The sequence below is a fragment of the Contarinia nasturtii genome, unplaced genomic scaffold, assembly GCF_009176525.2.
Source record: "Contarinia nasturtii isolate CC-2019 unplaced genomic scaffold, AAFC_CNas_1.1 Cnas_scaffold_2864, whole genome shotgun sequence".
Taxonomy (NCBI): Eukaryota; Metazoa; Arthropoda; class Insecta; order Diptera; family Cecidomyiidae; genus Contarinia; species Contarinia nasturtii.
Window position 1 is genome coordinate 216,456 of NW_022200181.1, and position 16,805 is coordinate 233,260.

Below are 16,805 nucleotides of genomic sequence, written 5' to 3' on the forward strand. Positions count from 1 at the left end.
ATATAATACAAAATTGGAAAAATGTCAATGTCCATGTTTTCGGAATCTTTTTTTTTTGTTTTAATTTTTCTTTCTCTCTGTGTGTATGTGCGTAGTCTGATGAGTGGCGACTAATAAAGTATCCAAATGACAAAAATAGAAGCAATCAGACAATTTCGTGACACGGCAAAAAATGACAGCATATTCTCATGCCATAAATAAATGAACACTTATTTGGATACTAAACCAATTTATATTGGTGGTTTTTGTCCGTAAATATTTGACAGTGCGACAATTCTTTACCTGTTTATTTATGAAGTTGTTGGCATATGTCTTTTGTTTGCGTATGCGTACATTTATTCATATACGCGAATGTATTTTATATCAGAACGATGGTGCCTAATGTCTTTGTGCTCGTAAATGAATTTCTTTCTTTTTTCCTCGTTTTTATTAACTTTGGTCAAACGACGAATTGTACGTAATTTCATGGCCGAGAGTTTCTTTTTCTTGCGTGAAACGGCGAAACTATTTTATGAAGACCATCATCGTCGTTGACCTTTTGTCAATGAAATATTTATGATGGAAAAACACGTGCGAAAACTCCAACCAAATCGATTACTTTTCAAATTAAAAGTGTTGACCACTTTGTCATATAGCAAATGACGGTAAGACTTTGTGGTTGTTTTTTTTACGTACGCGTTGTTTCCTCGAAGCCTTGAGAAGGGCTTTCGAACTCTATTTTTATTTATTTAATGAATAAATTACTCTATACGCTCAACGTATACATATTGAAAATATTTGATTCAATTTATCCAAATGTACTATTTTTACTTTGGTCGAATTGAAGAGGTTAATCATAGAAAATAATCAACAGTCAATATCAATGGAATAGGAAAAAATTACCAATAAATACTGAAATAAACGCACATAAATTGTTGTGGCTTAATGACTAAAAAAAGGTACGCTCATTCGAATGTACATTATATACCGTTATGTAATTTCCATTGATCGCACGAAATAAACACGAACGAAATATGTTTTTCATGGAAAACATTGTGTGCGTTTCTTTGGCTTGATCCTACAGTCTTTTGATTATCATGTATAACAATCAATTAAAATGAATCGATCCGAAATTCTTTTTCTCTCGTTGACGACGCAAGTGAGTGTTATGACCTTTTTTTGTTTGTATTTTTTTCGTCGTAATCAAATCGTACATGCATTACCGTACACGTATCTGATCCATCAACAAATTAGTAAGATACGTTTCAAATCTGGTTGATTGGTGTTTCAGCCTCTAATTGTATAAATGGTACGCAACAACGATATTTGGATTCAAGTTTACTGTTACAGCCAATGCTTTTTTCTCTGTTTAGCGATTCAACTTTCAAATATCAGATGAACACGACCTATGATATTGTTGATTCTTTGAATGCTGAACACGTATCAACGTATAATGAAATTCAATGCTCTCTGTGTACGCCATTTCATGGTTTCTAAACACATCGAAATATATAACAACGGATAAAATCCTTTCGAAATAAATCCAACTCAATACATATATGCGTGTGCATATGAATATTGCAGCCAAAAATTTTCTTCAACTTTATAACTACCACACCCATCTCAAGGGATGTAGACTTGATGAAAAATATTTTTCATTTTGAATTTGAACAAAACGCACACTCAAAACAATCGATTAAATATCCAATTTCAAATTGAAAGTAATTTTAAGAAATTAACACCGACGAAACGTGAGCCAATTAGTTTTTCGAAGAGTGTATACCATTTAATTTAAGCTTTAAACACGAAGCCGATCCTCAGACTAATCAAAAGAATTAAAGTAAATTCCTCACATTTATAATGTAGCACATGACCTCGTCTTTCAAATGAAAGCAATGCTGTATTGATTTTTCGCATTCGGTTTGATTGGAAAGGCGGACCAATATTATGGCAAATTTACCAAATCACGCAACAGCATTGCCAAAGCACGAAACTAAAGAAAATGAAAAATTGAAAATTTTGTTGAATTGAGATGTTTTCATACTCTGAATAAGCATTTCCATAGTGTATGATGTTTATGAGATTTATCGTTTGACCCTAGGTTAAATCATTTTCAAATAGAAAATGTGTGGGATACAGAAATGGGTAAAACATTTCAACGAAAACTGACTTATATGTGTTTGGTTCATTAAACTAAGTGTCAATATCCAACAATCCTGTCGGCCTGTCCCATAATAAATGAAAACAAAATATACAATAAATTATGTAAATTTTCATGTGATGTGTCGCCATTCAACTAATACGATATTCGATGAAACGTGCTGAATTTCTTTACAGAGAACTATTGATCCGGATGAAATTTTTGCCGGAGGGGTCATCCATACAAGCAATACATCACCAACTACGTCATTGTTTCGCACAATTGTATCGTATTGTTTTTATTGTGGACGAATTTTTCCCATCGATAAAACGTATTAAATTCTCATACTACTCGCACCCATCAACAAAGGGATGCGTCGACGCCGCAAAAAGTAAAGCTTTCGTATTAACTTTTATCGATGAATTGACTGAGCGCCACTTATTCCAATATTTTTGAACACTCAGATTACTTTTACTTGGGATTTTTTCCTCTCTTTAATATTGGACATCCTCTACAAAACTTAACCAAAATATTATATTATCATTCAAAGGCAACAAATTATATAAAAAATGATTTTTGGTGTACGAATTTGAGCATTACAAGTGCTATAATAACACATAGCAGATAACAAATAGAATCAAATCGTAAGCGAGCACAAAGTTTTAAAGCCAAGCAAGTGAACTGGGTCATGATGCCTCCAAAAATACACTTAAAAAAAATAACAACATTTTTCTCCAAAACCATAACGCTGATGGCTCAGTTCACTCCCCACAGGATAAAAAAAAAAGAAAAATGAGAAAAGAAATAAATAGACAAATGGAGCAGCAAAAGTAATTTACACGAGCTTAATGTTCTCTACCAAATGATAAGCTTCATGTAGATTTTATGTGTGTGTGTGTTATTCTTCTTTTGTTGTACAGATATATATTTATATGTTGGTTTGAGGCATTCGTTTTGTGTGATTGGAGTTTGATCGTTTTCGGTATAATGTGTGCATGTTCTGGCGTGTGGTGTGAGTTGTGTATGTGAGTGTGTGGGTATGTGTTAAATGTACAAATATGTGTTGAATTACAGAGTGCTTAAGCGATATCACATGTGCTTTAATCAGGCAATTTCGGGCAAATAGAAAATAACAAGCAATTTTAAAACAGATTGTGATTTAGAGAGAAAAGCTGAGAAAAACAGGTGAAAAATATAAATATATGCAATAAAACATGAGAAAAATTATCTGGCGGTATTTTTGCAGGAGAATATATACGGTGCGCCAATATATCTTTGTGAAATTCGATACATTCAAATTTCACACAATTTTTTAATCTTCGATAATTTTTTTGATTCAAGAAATTGATTGAAATTAGGTTACATCCAGGTTGGAATGGTTCGAATTGCTCAGGAAAAAAACAAAAGTTGTTATTATTAGAAATGCGCTTTGCGCAGGCATTTTTGTTCGTTTAGTTAAGGTGAATTAAGAAATTCCATTTAAAAAATGTTTTCAGCATTCCTCATTCAGTTGAATATTGGAATTGAATATTGAACGAATATTTCGTGTCCTGTTTCCAGAGTTTAATACATGGATTGTTCCAAATTTGTATTGAATTTTGATTTTCTCTTTCCTTTGTAATATAGATACTATTCTAGAGTTTAAAATAAGCTGGCATTCGTATTTTGATGTTACTTTTACGGTGCAATTTGATTTGTTTTAAAAAAAAGAAATACGATATAAGAAAATCGTAGAGATAACCTGAATCCGATGCTCAACCTGCAAGCAAAGCATACTGAAATACATATCAGTTACATATATTTGTTTTTTTTTTTTTTTTTTTTTTTTGCTTTTCTCTCATCAGATGCACAAACAATTTTTCTTCAACACATTAAAGAATCGCTCGAGGTTATCAAGAGCACCGGCACCAGACTTTCTCTTTTTTGTTTGCTTGTTCAATATTATATTTGTATCAAAGAGTGGCTACTGCAAACTTTTCAAGCGGCAGCTGATGTTTTGGATCGTGTTCTGTGTATGTGTGTTCGTGTAGTTTAAGTGTGTAGTTATATAAATAAAATATTATTTAAAAGAAAACATTTCTTATTAAATGTTTGGAAAAAATGCACTTGAAATATATATGCATCTAGAAGGGTGCCTAGGAAAATGAAAACGTTAAATGTCGAGTTAAAAAAAAGTACTCATTTCATTCGCTCACTATGAAAATCGTCTAAATGCAAACAACTGCCGAATTTAATTTTCAGTAAAAGTTCAGTTTTTTTTTGTTCATTAAAAAGTATGCTTTTTCCATCTAAAAGGCTAGAATCAAAATGTAAAAAACGGCCAAGCCATTGCTAGTATATATAAAAAACGAAAACAACAAAAAAAAGATAATTAAAAGGAAATAACAAACGCGCGATATGCAAAATGCTTGCTGCTGTTTTTTTTCTGATGTTGTTTTTTTTCGCATTCAAATTAATACAATTTTTCTTGCGTTGGCTTTGATTTCAATCCGGGTGTGTGTGAGTGTGTGTGTGTGTGTGTTTTAGTGTTGTGTGAAGAAAAAAAAATGTTTAAGAAAATGTGTTTGGTATTCTCCTTTTTCTAGCAAACGTGTATAAAAGTAAATTGATTTTTAAAACACTATGGAAAAAGTCTTACTTCTTTTTGCTTTTTCTTTCGCCCATATTGTGGCTGAAAAATGCGGAAAAAGAGGTTTTTATCAACATCACTCAAAAAATTGGAGAGAAGGGTTGGGCTGTTTTGACACTGGCTTCATTTGCCCCCTTTTTGTTAGGAAATCTATAATCTTTTTGGTTTTTTTTTTTTCAACTGTAATTTTTCAATGTTATATCTACTATATATGAAAAATTTGACAAAAAAGAACGGATATTTTGATCGTGATAAAATAACTTTAAGATGAACATTAAAATGAAACTCGAGATAAAAGTATGGCTTAATTAAAATTATTAAACCCTTCGCGATGGAAATGGACATGTTGTGCATATTTTTTTTTTTTTTTGGTTTCGAATGAAGACGAATTTATGAGCTTGTGATTTTATATTATGTTTTTTTTTTAATTTGTGTTGTTTGATAAAACAGTTTGTTAAATTCATATATGCGATTCTAGGCTTATTATCCCCAGAAAATACATAGATGTCTTTTTGTATCACTCTAATGAACACGCCAAATTAATGAGATCCTTTTTTTCCTACATACTACAAAATGTGGATTCATGTTTTATAAGAAAGGATGTTTTTTTTTCACAAGAGATTTAAAACTGCTTAATAAGCAGTACTTAATGAGTTCTTCGGGTACTTTACAGGAAACTAATCATTGGGAGAACTTTGTTCTTTTTTCATTAATTATGAATGTATTTCGGCTGTTACCATGCTCTTTCGTCGAAAATTATAAAAGTTTGTCGTTAAAATGCCAAATTTGAAGCTAAAATAATCCATCCCTATTTCGTGCTAATAATTTTTGAGATCGATCCAAATTGGATATATTTTGATTTTGTTGTATTCATAGTCAGCTGAGCTGACCTTAGCTAAAGTCGGCATTTAAAATAGCAACATTATGAACATAAAGAAACCAAGTTTTGGCTAGGAAATCCGATGAAAAGTGTGATTACCCTTTGACATATTCCAAGTACATATACGCCATAGAAATTGACAATTGCCATTGGCAACGCAAGTGACACAACTAAAAAAGTGACTGACAGTGTATTCGTTGTAAATACCAAAATGTTGTCCCTCATTATCAGGAAATAAAGGAAAATTCGATGCTTTTATGGTGTTTCGATTATAACAAAAGAAATCGATTTAAAAGAATGGAGCTTCACATCCTTTATCATGCTAAAGGTTTATTGGGAAACAATGAAATTCAAAAGTGCTACACGTTGAGTAAGCGAAAACACTTGTTCTATTGAGGATTTTGAAGATTTTGTTTGACGCGGTTTAAGTATATGCGAAGTATTTTCTCTTTTATAATATTAAGTGAACATCAAACTATTTTTGATGTGTACGAGGACAAAACAATTAAAATTACTGTCAAATGTCAACAGATCCCCTTGTTCGTCGGTCATAAACCGGGGCCGATACAATGCATGAATTGAATTTTACCAGATTTATGTTTTAGCTCAACTAAGCCTGTGTGGACAAAACACCCACAATGTTTCCATCATAACGGTTTTGCTTGTTTCTTTTATACGTGTTATCCAAATCGTGCCGGATCCATGCGACAGCTGTTCGTTATTGGGATTCCAATTTCGGGCATTTACAACAATAGCACATTCTTTCAAAAATGTCAAACGTAAATACACTCGAAATGAAATCACTCTGCGTTGAGTTGAAAATAATAATAAAATCATTGTGTTTCTTTCTATCCTTGCGTTTGAACGTGAAACGAACGATTACACAATTCGCTCTGGGTTTCTTTGCATTGAGATGTGAATTTCCTGTATGAAACTAAACACAGGATATTATTTTCCTTTTTTTAATTTTCATTCGACAATGTATCGGTTTGAAATGGATTCAAAGAGGTGTTAAAGCAACCAAGTTTGGTATAAAACGTGGCTATTTGTAGTTGAATATTGAAGAATTCCCGCTTTTTTTCCATTAGGATATATTTTCCGACGGTGAAACCACTAAAAACATAGATTTAGCAGTCCTTGTGGGTTGAGCCTGAAGTAGCGGAAATTATGTTACACCAAATAATATGAGGATTTTATTCACAGCGCAGTACGAATTGAGAAGAAAAATTTTAATTTCTTCGTTCAACGACATTTATACGACGAATTGCAATGTTGTATCAAATGAGGATGACGCTCTTTTCACTATCTTCAATACCAAGCGGGTAAAATATTTTTACGTGCCATATTTTATGATTTCTTGGCCATAATATGATCATATCAATCTGAAAATTGAATCTCTATTGAGACATTATGTAGATTTTTTTTCCATCGCTTTTTTCGTTTTTATGAATCCGGTTGTATTATGGCTTGAATGTGTCGTTTAAAAGTGATTTTTATGCCAAAAACGCATCTCGATGGTACAATTGAAGTGCTTTTTCAAATATTGATATACTAAAAAAGCCGAAAACTTTTTCGATTCGAAAATGAGCCAAAGATTTTTATACCTACATCTCAAACATTACCGTACCCAAAGGTACATATATGTTGTGAGTAAAAAAAACAGAAACATTGAGATAGAGGCAAAGAAACAGAGCATTCTTAAAGTGTAAAAATCAGCTTTGTGGCGTCACTATTCTTTTTAAAATGCGACCGCCAATCATAAAATATGGATACGCTTGCGTACCCCGACGCCATTTCGGTGGATCGAACACGCAAATTGCTGGCATAGAATTCAATTGGATGTTTTAATATTTGATCAAATAAAAGCATGGTAAACCGATGAGAATGCGATTTTTTGCGTAGCAACGGTGCAATGCCACTTAATTCGAAATGTATTTGAAAATTGGATTCAAAAAGAAACATTAATCGTAGTTCTGCAATATGTATGTATTGGAAGAAAAACTAATATTTCATATGTCAAGATGAGAGTAAAAAGCAAATAAGTGGGGTTATAATGCTACGCAAATTTGAACCTTAATGTGTATAACAATAAGATTCATATTTGCGTAGCATTCTAACCTCACTTATTTGTTTTTTACTCTTAGCCACTCATATGAAGAAAAAAAATTATTTAATTTGAGAGAGAATTCAACTGTAAACATCAGGCTCTCAATTCTTGGTGTTCAGTGAAATGTGTTTTTGTTAGTGAACTTAAAACACAATAGATCCGTTAAATATGTACCAAGAATTTTACATAACCCAGTTACATTCAAAGAAAGTCGTAAATTACGACTCATAATATGTACAATTATCGCAACACATTTAGGGAAATTTGCATATTATTTACACGACTCCCTGAACACAATGAATTTTTAATTTGTGTCCTCATTTAAAGTCGATACGTGAGATCTGAGCCATCTGTACGACTTGCATTTTTTACGAGCTCCGTTTTCTATCACTTTGATGTAGATGCCATTGAAAATACGACAAACTTTCAAAAATCTACGAAGCAAAAGAGTCTAATGGTAATCGATATGGAAAGAAATAAAGTATTCTGTAAAATTTCGAGAAAGTAATTAAAATTCATGTTCATAAATTTAGTTTCCATAATTGTCTAATAATACATTTTATAAAACGCAATTTAAACCCGAAGAATTAAAAACACGCTTCAGTGTTTATTTCTCAAAAAAAATCTTGTGTGTCTCATCATAATTTCAATGAGAGAATTCAAATGATTAAGAGTAATTTGATTGTGAATATTGGCGAGGATTATTTCGCATATTGGCAATATATTAACCGAAAAAAAGGAACAAAAACTAAATAAACGTAAAAATATTATAGTATGCGCAAAATACGAGCTTGAATGAGTGGTTTTGTATTTGGTTTTTTGAAGCGAACATTTTTGAAACAAAAAATATAAGTTGTTGACTGCTAACAGAATGGTAAACAATGATGAGAGTGTGCATTGAATTAAACATATATACGAATTTTGTAAACAAATGGAAAAAAGGTCAAACAATCGACAGGCCAATTATCAACTTACACACACAAATATATAGAAAGAGTTTTGCATTAAAACAAAAAAATATACATCGATTAAATGCCAATTTAAACCATTCATCGAATTTAAATTTGCGGGTGCAACAATCAATTTAATTAAGTAAATGATGAGCCTGAAAAAATGCAAATAAATTAGCAATTGATGGGATCGGATGATGGTTGATGGAATGAAAAATGATGGGTATTGAGTTCAATTTGTCAAACGTGGCATGGTTAGCAATGTTGGGTGCATTTCACAAATGGAAACTCAACAAGTTAGTTAAGTAGAAATCGTGAATGTATTTCAATCGGTATACAAGGAAAATAAATTTTCTAATTAGTGATATCGTTGTGTGAAACAGGTGAAGCTCATATTTCCATATAGGAATAATCCAAATTTTCGAGTATTATGGCGTTCTTTAGCACTTCTATTGAAATATTATACTTTTGAATCGTTTTATTTTATTTAATTAAAGAAGATTTGTGGCGATGGTGCTAATATTTCAATGTAAGCATAAAGTCAGTTTTATTGTATTGATTGACGTGAAGCTCACACATTAAATTTGAAATAATATAACGATAAGCATTGATGGTTTAACATTAATAGCATTTCTTTTCATTTTATATATGTCTTTATGTTCGCCGTGTGATTAATGAAGCTCAAATACGAAGAACTGTGTAGAAGACACAGCTTATATGATCTGTTCAAATAAAGGCGAGTTATGCGAACATTGAAACGCGCTTTTAGATGGCCATAACATAGCCACTAACGTGCACATTTATCAACAGCAAAGCTACTGCTATCGTTCAATTCGTGTTATGGTTTCGTTACGGCAATTATTGCATTTGCGCGGTGTCTACATTTCCATTGCGTCAGATGTGTACATCCGAACATCTTGTGGCATAAATTTTTTCTTGCCTATTATATATATGCGCATTTTAAATCCATTATGTTAGACACTTTGCCTAACACTTATACAAATAATGAATGAAATATATTCGCCACATTCAAATAAAAGCTACAATGAAGTGCCGTATGAAAAATATGTATTTATGATGATTGTAAATAATTTATTAGCGCTATTTTCGTTATTTTTTTACATTGTACTCGGAGGAAGAACTTTTTTGGATGGATGTTTTTTTTCGTAACTTTTAAAATAGATTTAACCTCATTGTGATTTATGAATTGTGTTGCAGTAAAATTAGAACAAGTTTCATGAACAGGCACAATCTTTTATGCAAATGCCACCAATATATGACGCTATTCATAATTTAATCGGTCCATTCACCACAAGTCAAGTGGATTTTAAAAAGCAAAAGATATTCTATTATTTATGCATTGAAGTGATGTTGTTTCATTTGTAATTGTTCATATTGTGCCTATTGTTCCTTTTTCACAGAGACATTAACACAGCTGGTATAAATCAATTATACCATTCGAAGCAAGAAGTTTGATTGATTTTGGTTGACACATTATTACTCTCACACAAACCAGATTAAACAAACAATTACAAATTATTATTATGTTCGAAAGTGAGTTCGAATGAATTTTCATTGGTTTGAAAGCGATATATATGTCGATTTCTACATAACACAAAATCGAAGTGAGGTTGTTCGGAACCCCACAGTTTATACATTTATGGATAACATCGAAAAATGCAATTTAATCAAAATAATTACGAGCATCGTGGTCGGTGCGTGCGTGCTGTGGCTCATCCATCGGTTTTTTTCGGAAAGGAACATTCGATTTCGATGAAATTTTATTATGGCAATCAATAAGTATTGCTTATTTATGGGTGGAACAAAACATAAAGTGTCGATCCATAAAATTGATACTAATTATACATTACATTATACCAGTCCCATTGACGTCTTCTTCAATACAATTTGAAATATATATATAGACACACGCGTATATATTAAGCTCTTGGGACAGGGTTGTATTGACATGTTTTATTAATTTTAATGAAATAATATATATGTCGGGAGAATGGAAACCACGACCGAACAATATAACGTTTATTTTTCTTTCCATAATGAAATACGATTTTTAATGTATGACCTCTTGAAAATTGCTGCTCACATAATGATGGCTTTATGATTATGTCATCGTTATTAAAAATGTTTGTTCATCGATCGAATAGCTTTTTCAACGATATACTAAAAGTTATGTAAACTTTCTTACTACTTTTTTAGTTGATTAAATTACTGATTTGTGGTTAAAATTTCAATGTTCTTCAATTTAATAAAGTATTTTGATATCAATGAAGTTGTTCTTGAAATATGATTGTATGAGATTCGATACGGTTCTTCAAGAATGTATATCATTCTCAATTGTGTGAAAAGTGAAGAATGTGTGAAAAATTCGGGTGTTCCTATATAATATGAATTTCTGTCCAAAAATGATTACTATTGGGATTGAGCTTGGTTGAAAAGTATGTGAAATATGATGATGAGTTGCGAACATGTGATGATGAGTTGAATATGATTGATTGTGAGATAGAGCGGAAGAGAATGATGGGGGATGAAACACACATAAAAACACGTGTTAAATGTTTTAACGAAAATTAAATGCGTAATTAATTATATTAAAAGGGTATATTTTTCTTCTAAATCAGATCATAGCCACAGTTGTTTGAAATGAACTTGTTTATGACAAGAGCTGTCATCACAAAATTTCAAACTTAAATTAAAATAACACTCAACTCACTTATACACTGTGATACCATGATACGAATTAGAAAAATAGTATATCCAGCACATATCGGATAATAATCATATATATTTATATATGTATATATCATTATTAATAATCTTAATAATTAATAATTCGGTGTAAAATAATCCTATTAAACAGTTCAGTCACTTATTATATGGTTTGTCATATTTTTTTTTCTCTCACTCAAAATATTATTTTACGTAGTTCTTGTTACTTGTAATTAGCACGCACACATATAAATTACTTCTTACATATAATAGATAAATTAATATAAATAGACATAAAAGAGAAGAGAGATATCATATAGTATATAGTATAGTATAATATATATAAGGCATTTTCTGTTTTTTTTTCAATTGTTCACACAGTTACAGGAGAAGAGAGTACACAGAAAATAATATGTATTTATATATAAATATGTGAAATATTTATATATAAATAAATAATTATATATATATTGGTATACACAGACATAGAGAGACAGATGGACGACATTTAACAACAAGAATAAAAAATTAGATGCTTACTACCTCTCCTTCGGCTCTTTTCCTTTCCAACTCTTTTAGTTTACGTTGTTCCTCAGCAATACGACCTTGAATTACGACTAATGATTCGCGGGTGAAGGGACGGAACAAGCAGCGTTCTTCCTCGGATATCGAACTTAAATCGTCTATCATTTTCTATAACCAACCCAATGAATAAAGAGCCTCCAACCAAGGCCTAAACATTTGAATTTTAATAAACATAAACACGAAAACGAAAAAGAAAAAAATTGAATTACAATCAAATTAGTTGAATGTCGACTAAGTGAATGGACATTTTTGAAACGACACCGCTATTTTCTTTTTCTCCTAATGCTATCAAAAAAAAAACAACAACATTGATGCACACTTATAATGTGCACATAATTAAATTGTCATTATCTCGTTTTCAATGTGAATGAGTGAACGGTCATTTTCGGCTCGTTACCAAAACCAATTAAGTAATGAAAATGGACGAATGAATGTCGCGCACAACGTGAATCATATGAGCTCCCTGTCATATTGCCACAATATAAAATTGCTTCGCATTCATACATAGGTAGCTTAGAATTTGAGCCAAATTTTAAGATTTAATACATATATATTGCTTGTGAACATAATGGTCTAATATGGGCGAGTTTTTGATACCAACAACACGCTAATGTGGACATGATACATGAAAAGTTTAATACAATTTTCCACACTTAATGACCTCAATACTGACTGCATCTGGTAAAAACTCTGTATTTTGCAAATACCATGTATACATTTTATGCAAATTCGCTCTGGCCGAGCACTCCAGACAGGCAGATATATCTGTGTGTATATCGCTGCGCTTACTGAATATGTTTGAACGAGATAGAGGGAAAATTCGATTAATTATGCATTAAATCAACTTTTTTCTCATTTTAACTTTTGCTTTTGTAATTTCTGTACCAGAAAGCGTTTTTCTACCACTGGGTTTTGCACAACACAATCCAAACATAAACTATTTTAATTTGATTTGCGGTACAAAGCACTTTATATTGTGTTAATGAAGAAAATTACATAGTGTTGCAGTCAACGCTTAATTCGACTAATTTTCGCTTGAACACTAATAGAACACTTTGCTTACAGATCAGGATTATACAGCAAATACAAAAAAATGAATGGATTTGAATGGAAAGAAGTTGACAAGTGGAGAAGAATTCAAGAATTTATTATTTCTTTTGTAGTTTCAATAGAATTTTTTTCAATCCAACTGTGCTTTTTTTCTTTGAAGGGAGTGCAAGGCAAACAACGATATGTGAGTGAGTTCGTAAGCATGTCCACTTGTGAAATATGTGAAGGAAATTCTTTGGCAATTTATGATTGGAATAATATTACTCATAGTAAGAAAGTCTTATCAGCCGGACTAAATTAGTTTGAGCATTGTTTCCGTACTTCTTGGGGCTGTTTATTCTATTGACTGTGCCCGAGATAGAAGTTTTTTTTCTGTAAAAAGAATTCCGTTGAAATTCCTCATTGGAGTAGGGATTGTTGTTGTTGACCTATTATGAAACTTTTTCCCTCTCGCTGAAATTGAGTTAAATGTTTCTTTTCCAGAATGAGTTTCTTTTTCGGAATATTTGGATTTATTTCGGTCTCTTTTTGTTCACAAATAGATCAGAATTAAATGGAATGACATACAGAGATTCAATTCACACGAGAAAGAGAAAAAACGTGAATAGAAATGGATTTTGTTTAATTACCTGCTAACAATGATGTATTGAAGGGGCACGAAGCAGGCCAACGAACAACGGCTGGCTCGGGCCCCACGAGCTAACTGCACTCCAAAAGAACAAAAAAAAAACATTATTTTTATAATTAAATTGTTTAGTTTGTCGCTTTTTTTTCTTACTTCTTAGAATATTTTAAACTCACCTGTCGTTCGAGAAGGAATCAGGATCGCGGTAAATTTAGTCACAGCAGTTACACGACAACAACTGGGACTCGAAACAATCCAGTGGCCAAGAATTTTTTTCATGACCGCCCTAAAAACAAACGAACGAAAATTCGATTACATGATAAAAATGCGGGTCTGAATTTTCGGTGTTTGAAAGCGATGAATTGAGATGAAACCGATGCGGTATTGTTCACATACATGTGGTGTGGTACATGAATATTGCTGGAGTTGAGCTTCAACTATGTTGAGGCGTCATGGTGAATGGACGCCGTCCTTTTGTTTTTTTTTGTTTTTCGTAGTCAACAATCAAAACAAAAAATGACGCTACGCTTCAATGGCCTGTTTAATGATCAGAGGAGTAAAAAAAACACATTGAAAATCTGTTTATTTATTCTAAATAACGAATTGGTTTTCGCTCACGCAAGGAAATATCACGAGTATTCATTTGTGCAACCATAGAAGATGACGTAAAAAATTTAGGGAGGGGGGTGATGGCAAAATTCCGTAGGGGGTCCCTGGAAAAATCCATGGGAGGTCCCTGACGATGTCAACAATTAGTACGAAATGAGGATAAAATCGTTTTTTTTTTTGCTCTTCACTTTTTTGGCGAAAATCCCTAGCAAATCGAAAGAATTTTCCTACTTCAAATTGCCTTGCAAATCCAAAAATGACAAGAAAATCCTTTTTTGATTTTTTGGAAGTCACTTTTTGGGGCAAAAATCCCTAGCAAATCGGAAGAATTTTCTCGGCCAAAAAGTGTGAAGAGCAAAAAAAAGGTCCTCATTTCCAAAATTGTTGAGGGTTCCTAAAAATATTTTAGGGGGGTTATCCGACCCCTAGGAACCCTCGTCATCACCTATGTGTGCAACGAATGATTCATTTTTTTCCGGTTTTGTTATGCTCGGGACTTATGAAGACGCATATGAATTTCATTTGTATTTTAATTTTATGGTTTTCTGATATATGTTATAACATTGATGTAAAAAGCTGTGAAGAGATGCATATTACATTTGCCATTCAAATGCAATAAATATGTTTGCCATGTATGTTTTAAAATTTTCATCAAGATGTTAACCAACAGACAAGAAACAAACTGGATCAATCTGGATCCAGTGAGAGTTGAATAGAATGAATGGATGAATGAATGAATAAAACACCTGTTTCCATGACAACGGTCCTCCATACACATAGTCAAACATCGTTTGAACGAAGTGTTTTATGTTTCGATGCCTGCAATACACGAGCGCACATACGATAGATTTCAAAAATTCCCGAGCATATGCTCCAAAAACAACAACAACAACAACAGCAGCAGCACAACATGCATATAAGGACTTTCTCTCATCTCGGTGGCCGTTAATCTAGGCCATTTACTCGGCTGAAGAAGATCGAGATATATAGATTCTCTGTTTTCGATGGAAAACAGTTGGAATCTATACATAATTTGTTCAGTTGGTGTTGAACCACATTGAAAAGTGATTTTTCTGAATATACGAATACCAACAGCATGACAACAGCTCCAACTAAAAATGCTGGAAGTAAAAGTGTTTGCGCATCAATAGAATTCATGTTGTTCCTCGTCCGTGCGTTTTGCATGTGTTTTCATCATCCACCTGCAAGTAGCTATACAACCGCTACGATGGTATGTGTATTTGTATGAGTGTTTTCGGATCTCGTACCAAATCGCTTTTATGCCGAACCAAAACGAGAACTGCGACAAAATACTACACACTGGTTTGATTTTGTTACCCGAAACATAACTTGACACACATTCAACCATACCGACCGAATGCAGTAACCGAGACACTGTGTTTTTTTGTATGCTATCAAATACAAAAGCACCACTTCACAGCGATTGCTATCAAATGTTGTGTGTATTGTACACACATCGGCCCGCATGCGTATTCCCCCGCACATAAAAGCGTAATTCACATCGGTTCTTTAGCTTGCTTGCTCGCCTGAAAGCCTCGCTTGCTTTCAATCCACGTGAAATATGGTGTTTTTGTGCACAAATTAATATGAAATAGCCAAGCAAATCGACAATAATGCCATGCGAGTTTTCACCTCTGCGAATGAATGAATGTGACTTAAGTAATTAGAGGTAATGCATAGACTCGACTCCCTTTTAAAACAGTCGTATGATCCATGTGTATTTGGACGAAATGTACATAAAGTGGATACGGATGAAAGGATTATAACTATTTCAAAATAAATCCTATCTCACCATTTTTGAATAAGTATGAAACTTTTGATTAATGTTCTTGTTTTTCAATTCGCTAAATACACATTCTTTACTTCAATTGATAGCCACATTTTCTGTTTCATTGCGGCTTAAATTCGATTTAATTGAAATTAGTACTGGACTGGCAGCCAATATTATAGCCATTTGACTTGTTTATAGATCCGAAAAAAAACAATGACAATCATCCGCGGGATTTATTTTTTGCATTTTGAATTTATTCAACATTGTGTAAAGCTGTAAAGATTACTGAACCAAGTCATAGCTATGCTGTGAGCGACATGAATTGTACGAAGGTTATGGACATGTAACAATGCGTCTGACAATTTTGACATTGTTATTATCATCATTTATCAGAAAATATATTTCAACAAAGCAGAAATGAATTCGATTTCCGTTCACATTTTGGTCCTTGTTGCAAATGCAAACAATGCCGTAAGCTGCGATACAACCATGACTTTGATTGAAGAGAGTCAATGTTATTTTTGTATTGTTTATAGACACAGATGTCGTTAATTTAATTTTAACAACCAATATTTCCATTGGAAACTGAGCAAAAAACCACTTCAATTGTTTGCTTATTGATGTCTCCTTTAATTCGCTATACAAGAAGATTTCAATGAGAACATTATTGAATTTCAGAAAATAATCATCGAGAACTCAATAGAAAACAATATCTTTTTAACTCAAATGAAG

At 32.4% G+C, this 16,805-nt stretch overlaps 1 protein-coding gene across 43 annotated transcripts in view; it reads right to left on the reverse strand.

Moving 5' to 3' along the window:
* The window catches only part of LOC116349475 (sodium channel protein para), a 74,423-nt gene that overhangs the window by 45,486 nt on the left and 12,132 nt on the right, over positions 1-16,805 (reverse strand). For 30 of the 43 annotated variants that reach the window (XM_031780943.1, XM_031780942.1, XM_031780940.1 and 27 more), the window contains exons 3-6: positions 13,849-14,209; positions 13,677-13,750; positions 11,953-12,145; positions 4,758-4,790 (exon numbers count right to left, since the gene is read on the reverse strand). In XM_031780943.1, the coding sequence (XP_031636803.1) occupies positions 4,758-4,790; positions 11,953-12,102 (183 nt within the window). In that variant the 5' untranslated portion in view covers positions 12,103-12,145; positions 13,677-13,750; positions 13,849-14,209. The remainder of the gene's footprint in view (positions 1-4,757; positions 4,791-11,952; positions 12,146-13,676; positions 13,751-13,848; positions 14,210-16,805) is intronic. The other 13 variants (XM_031780930.1, XM_031780920.1, XM_031780934.1 and 10 more) reach the window with 3 other exon arrangements.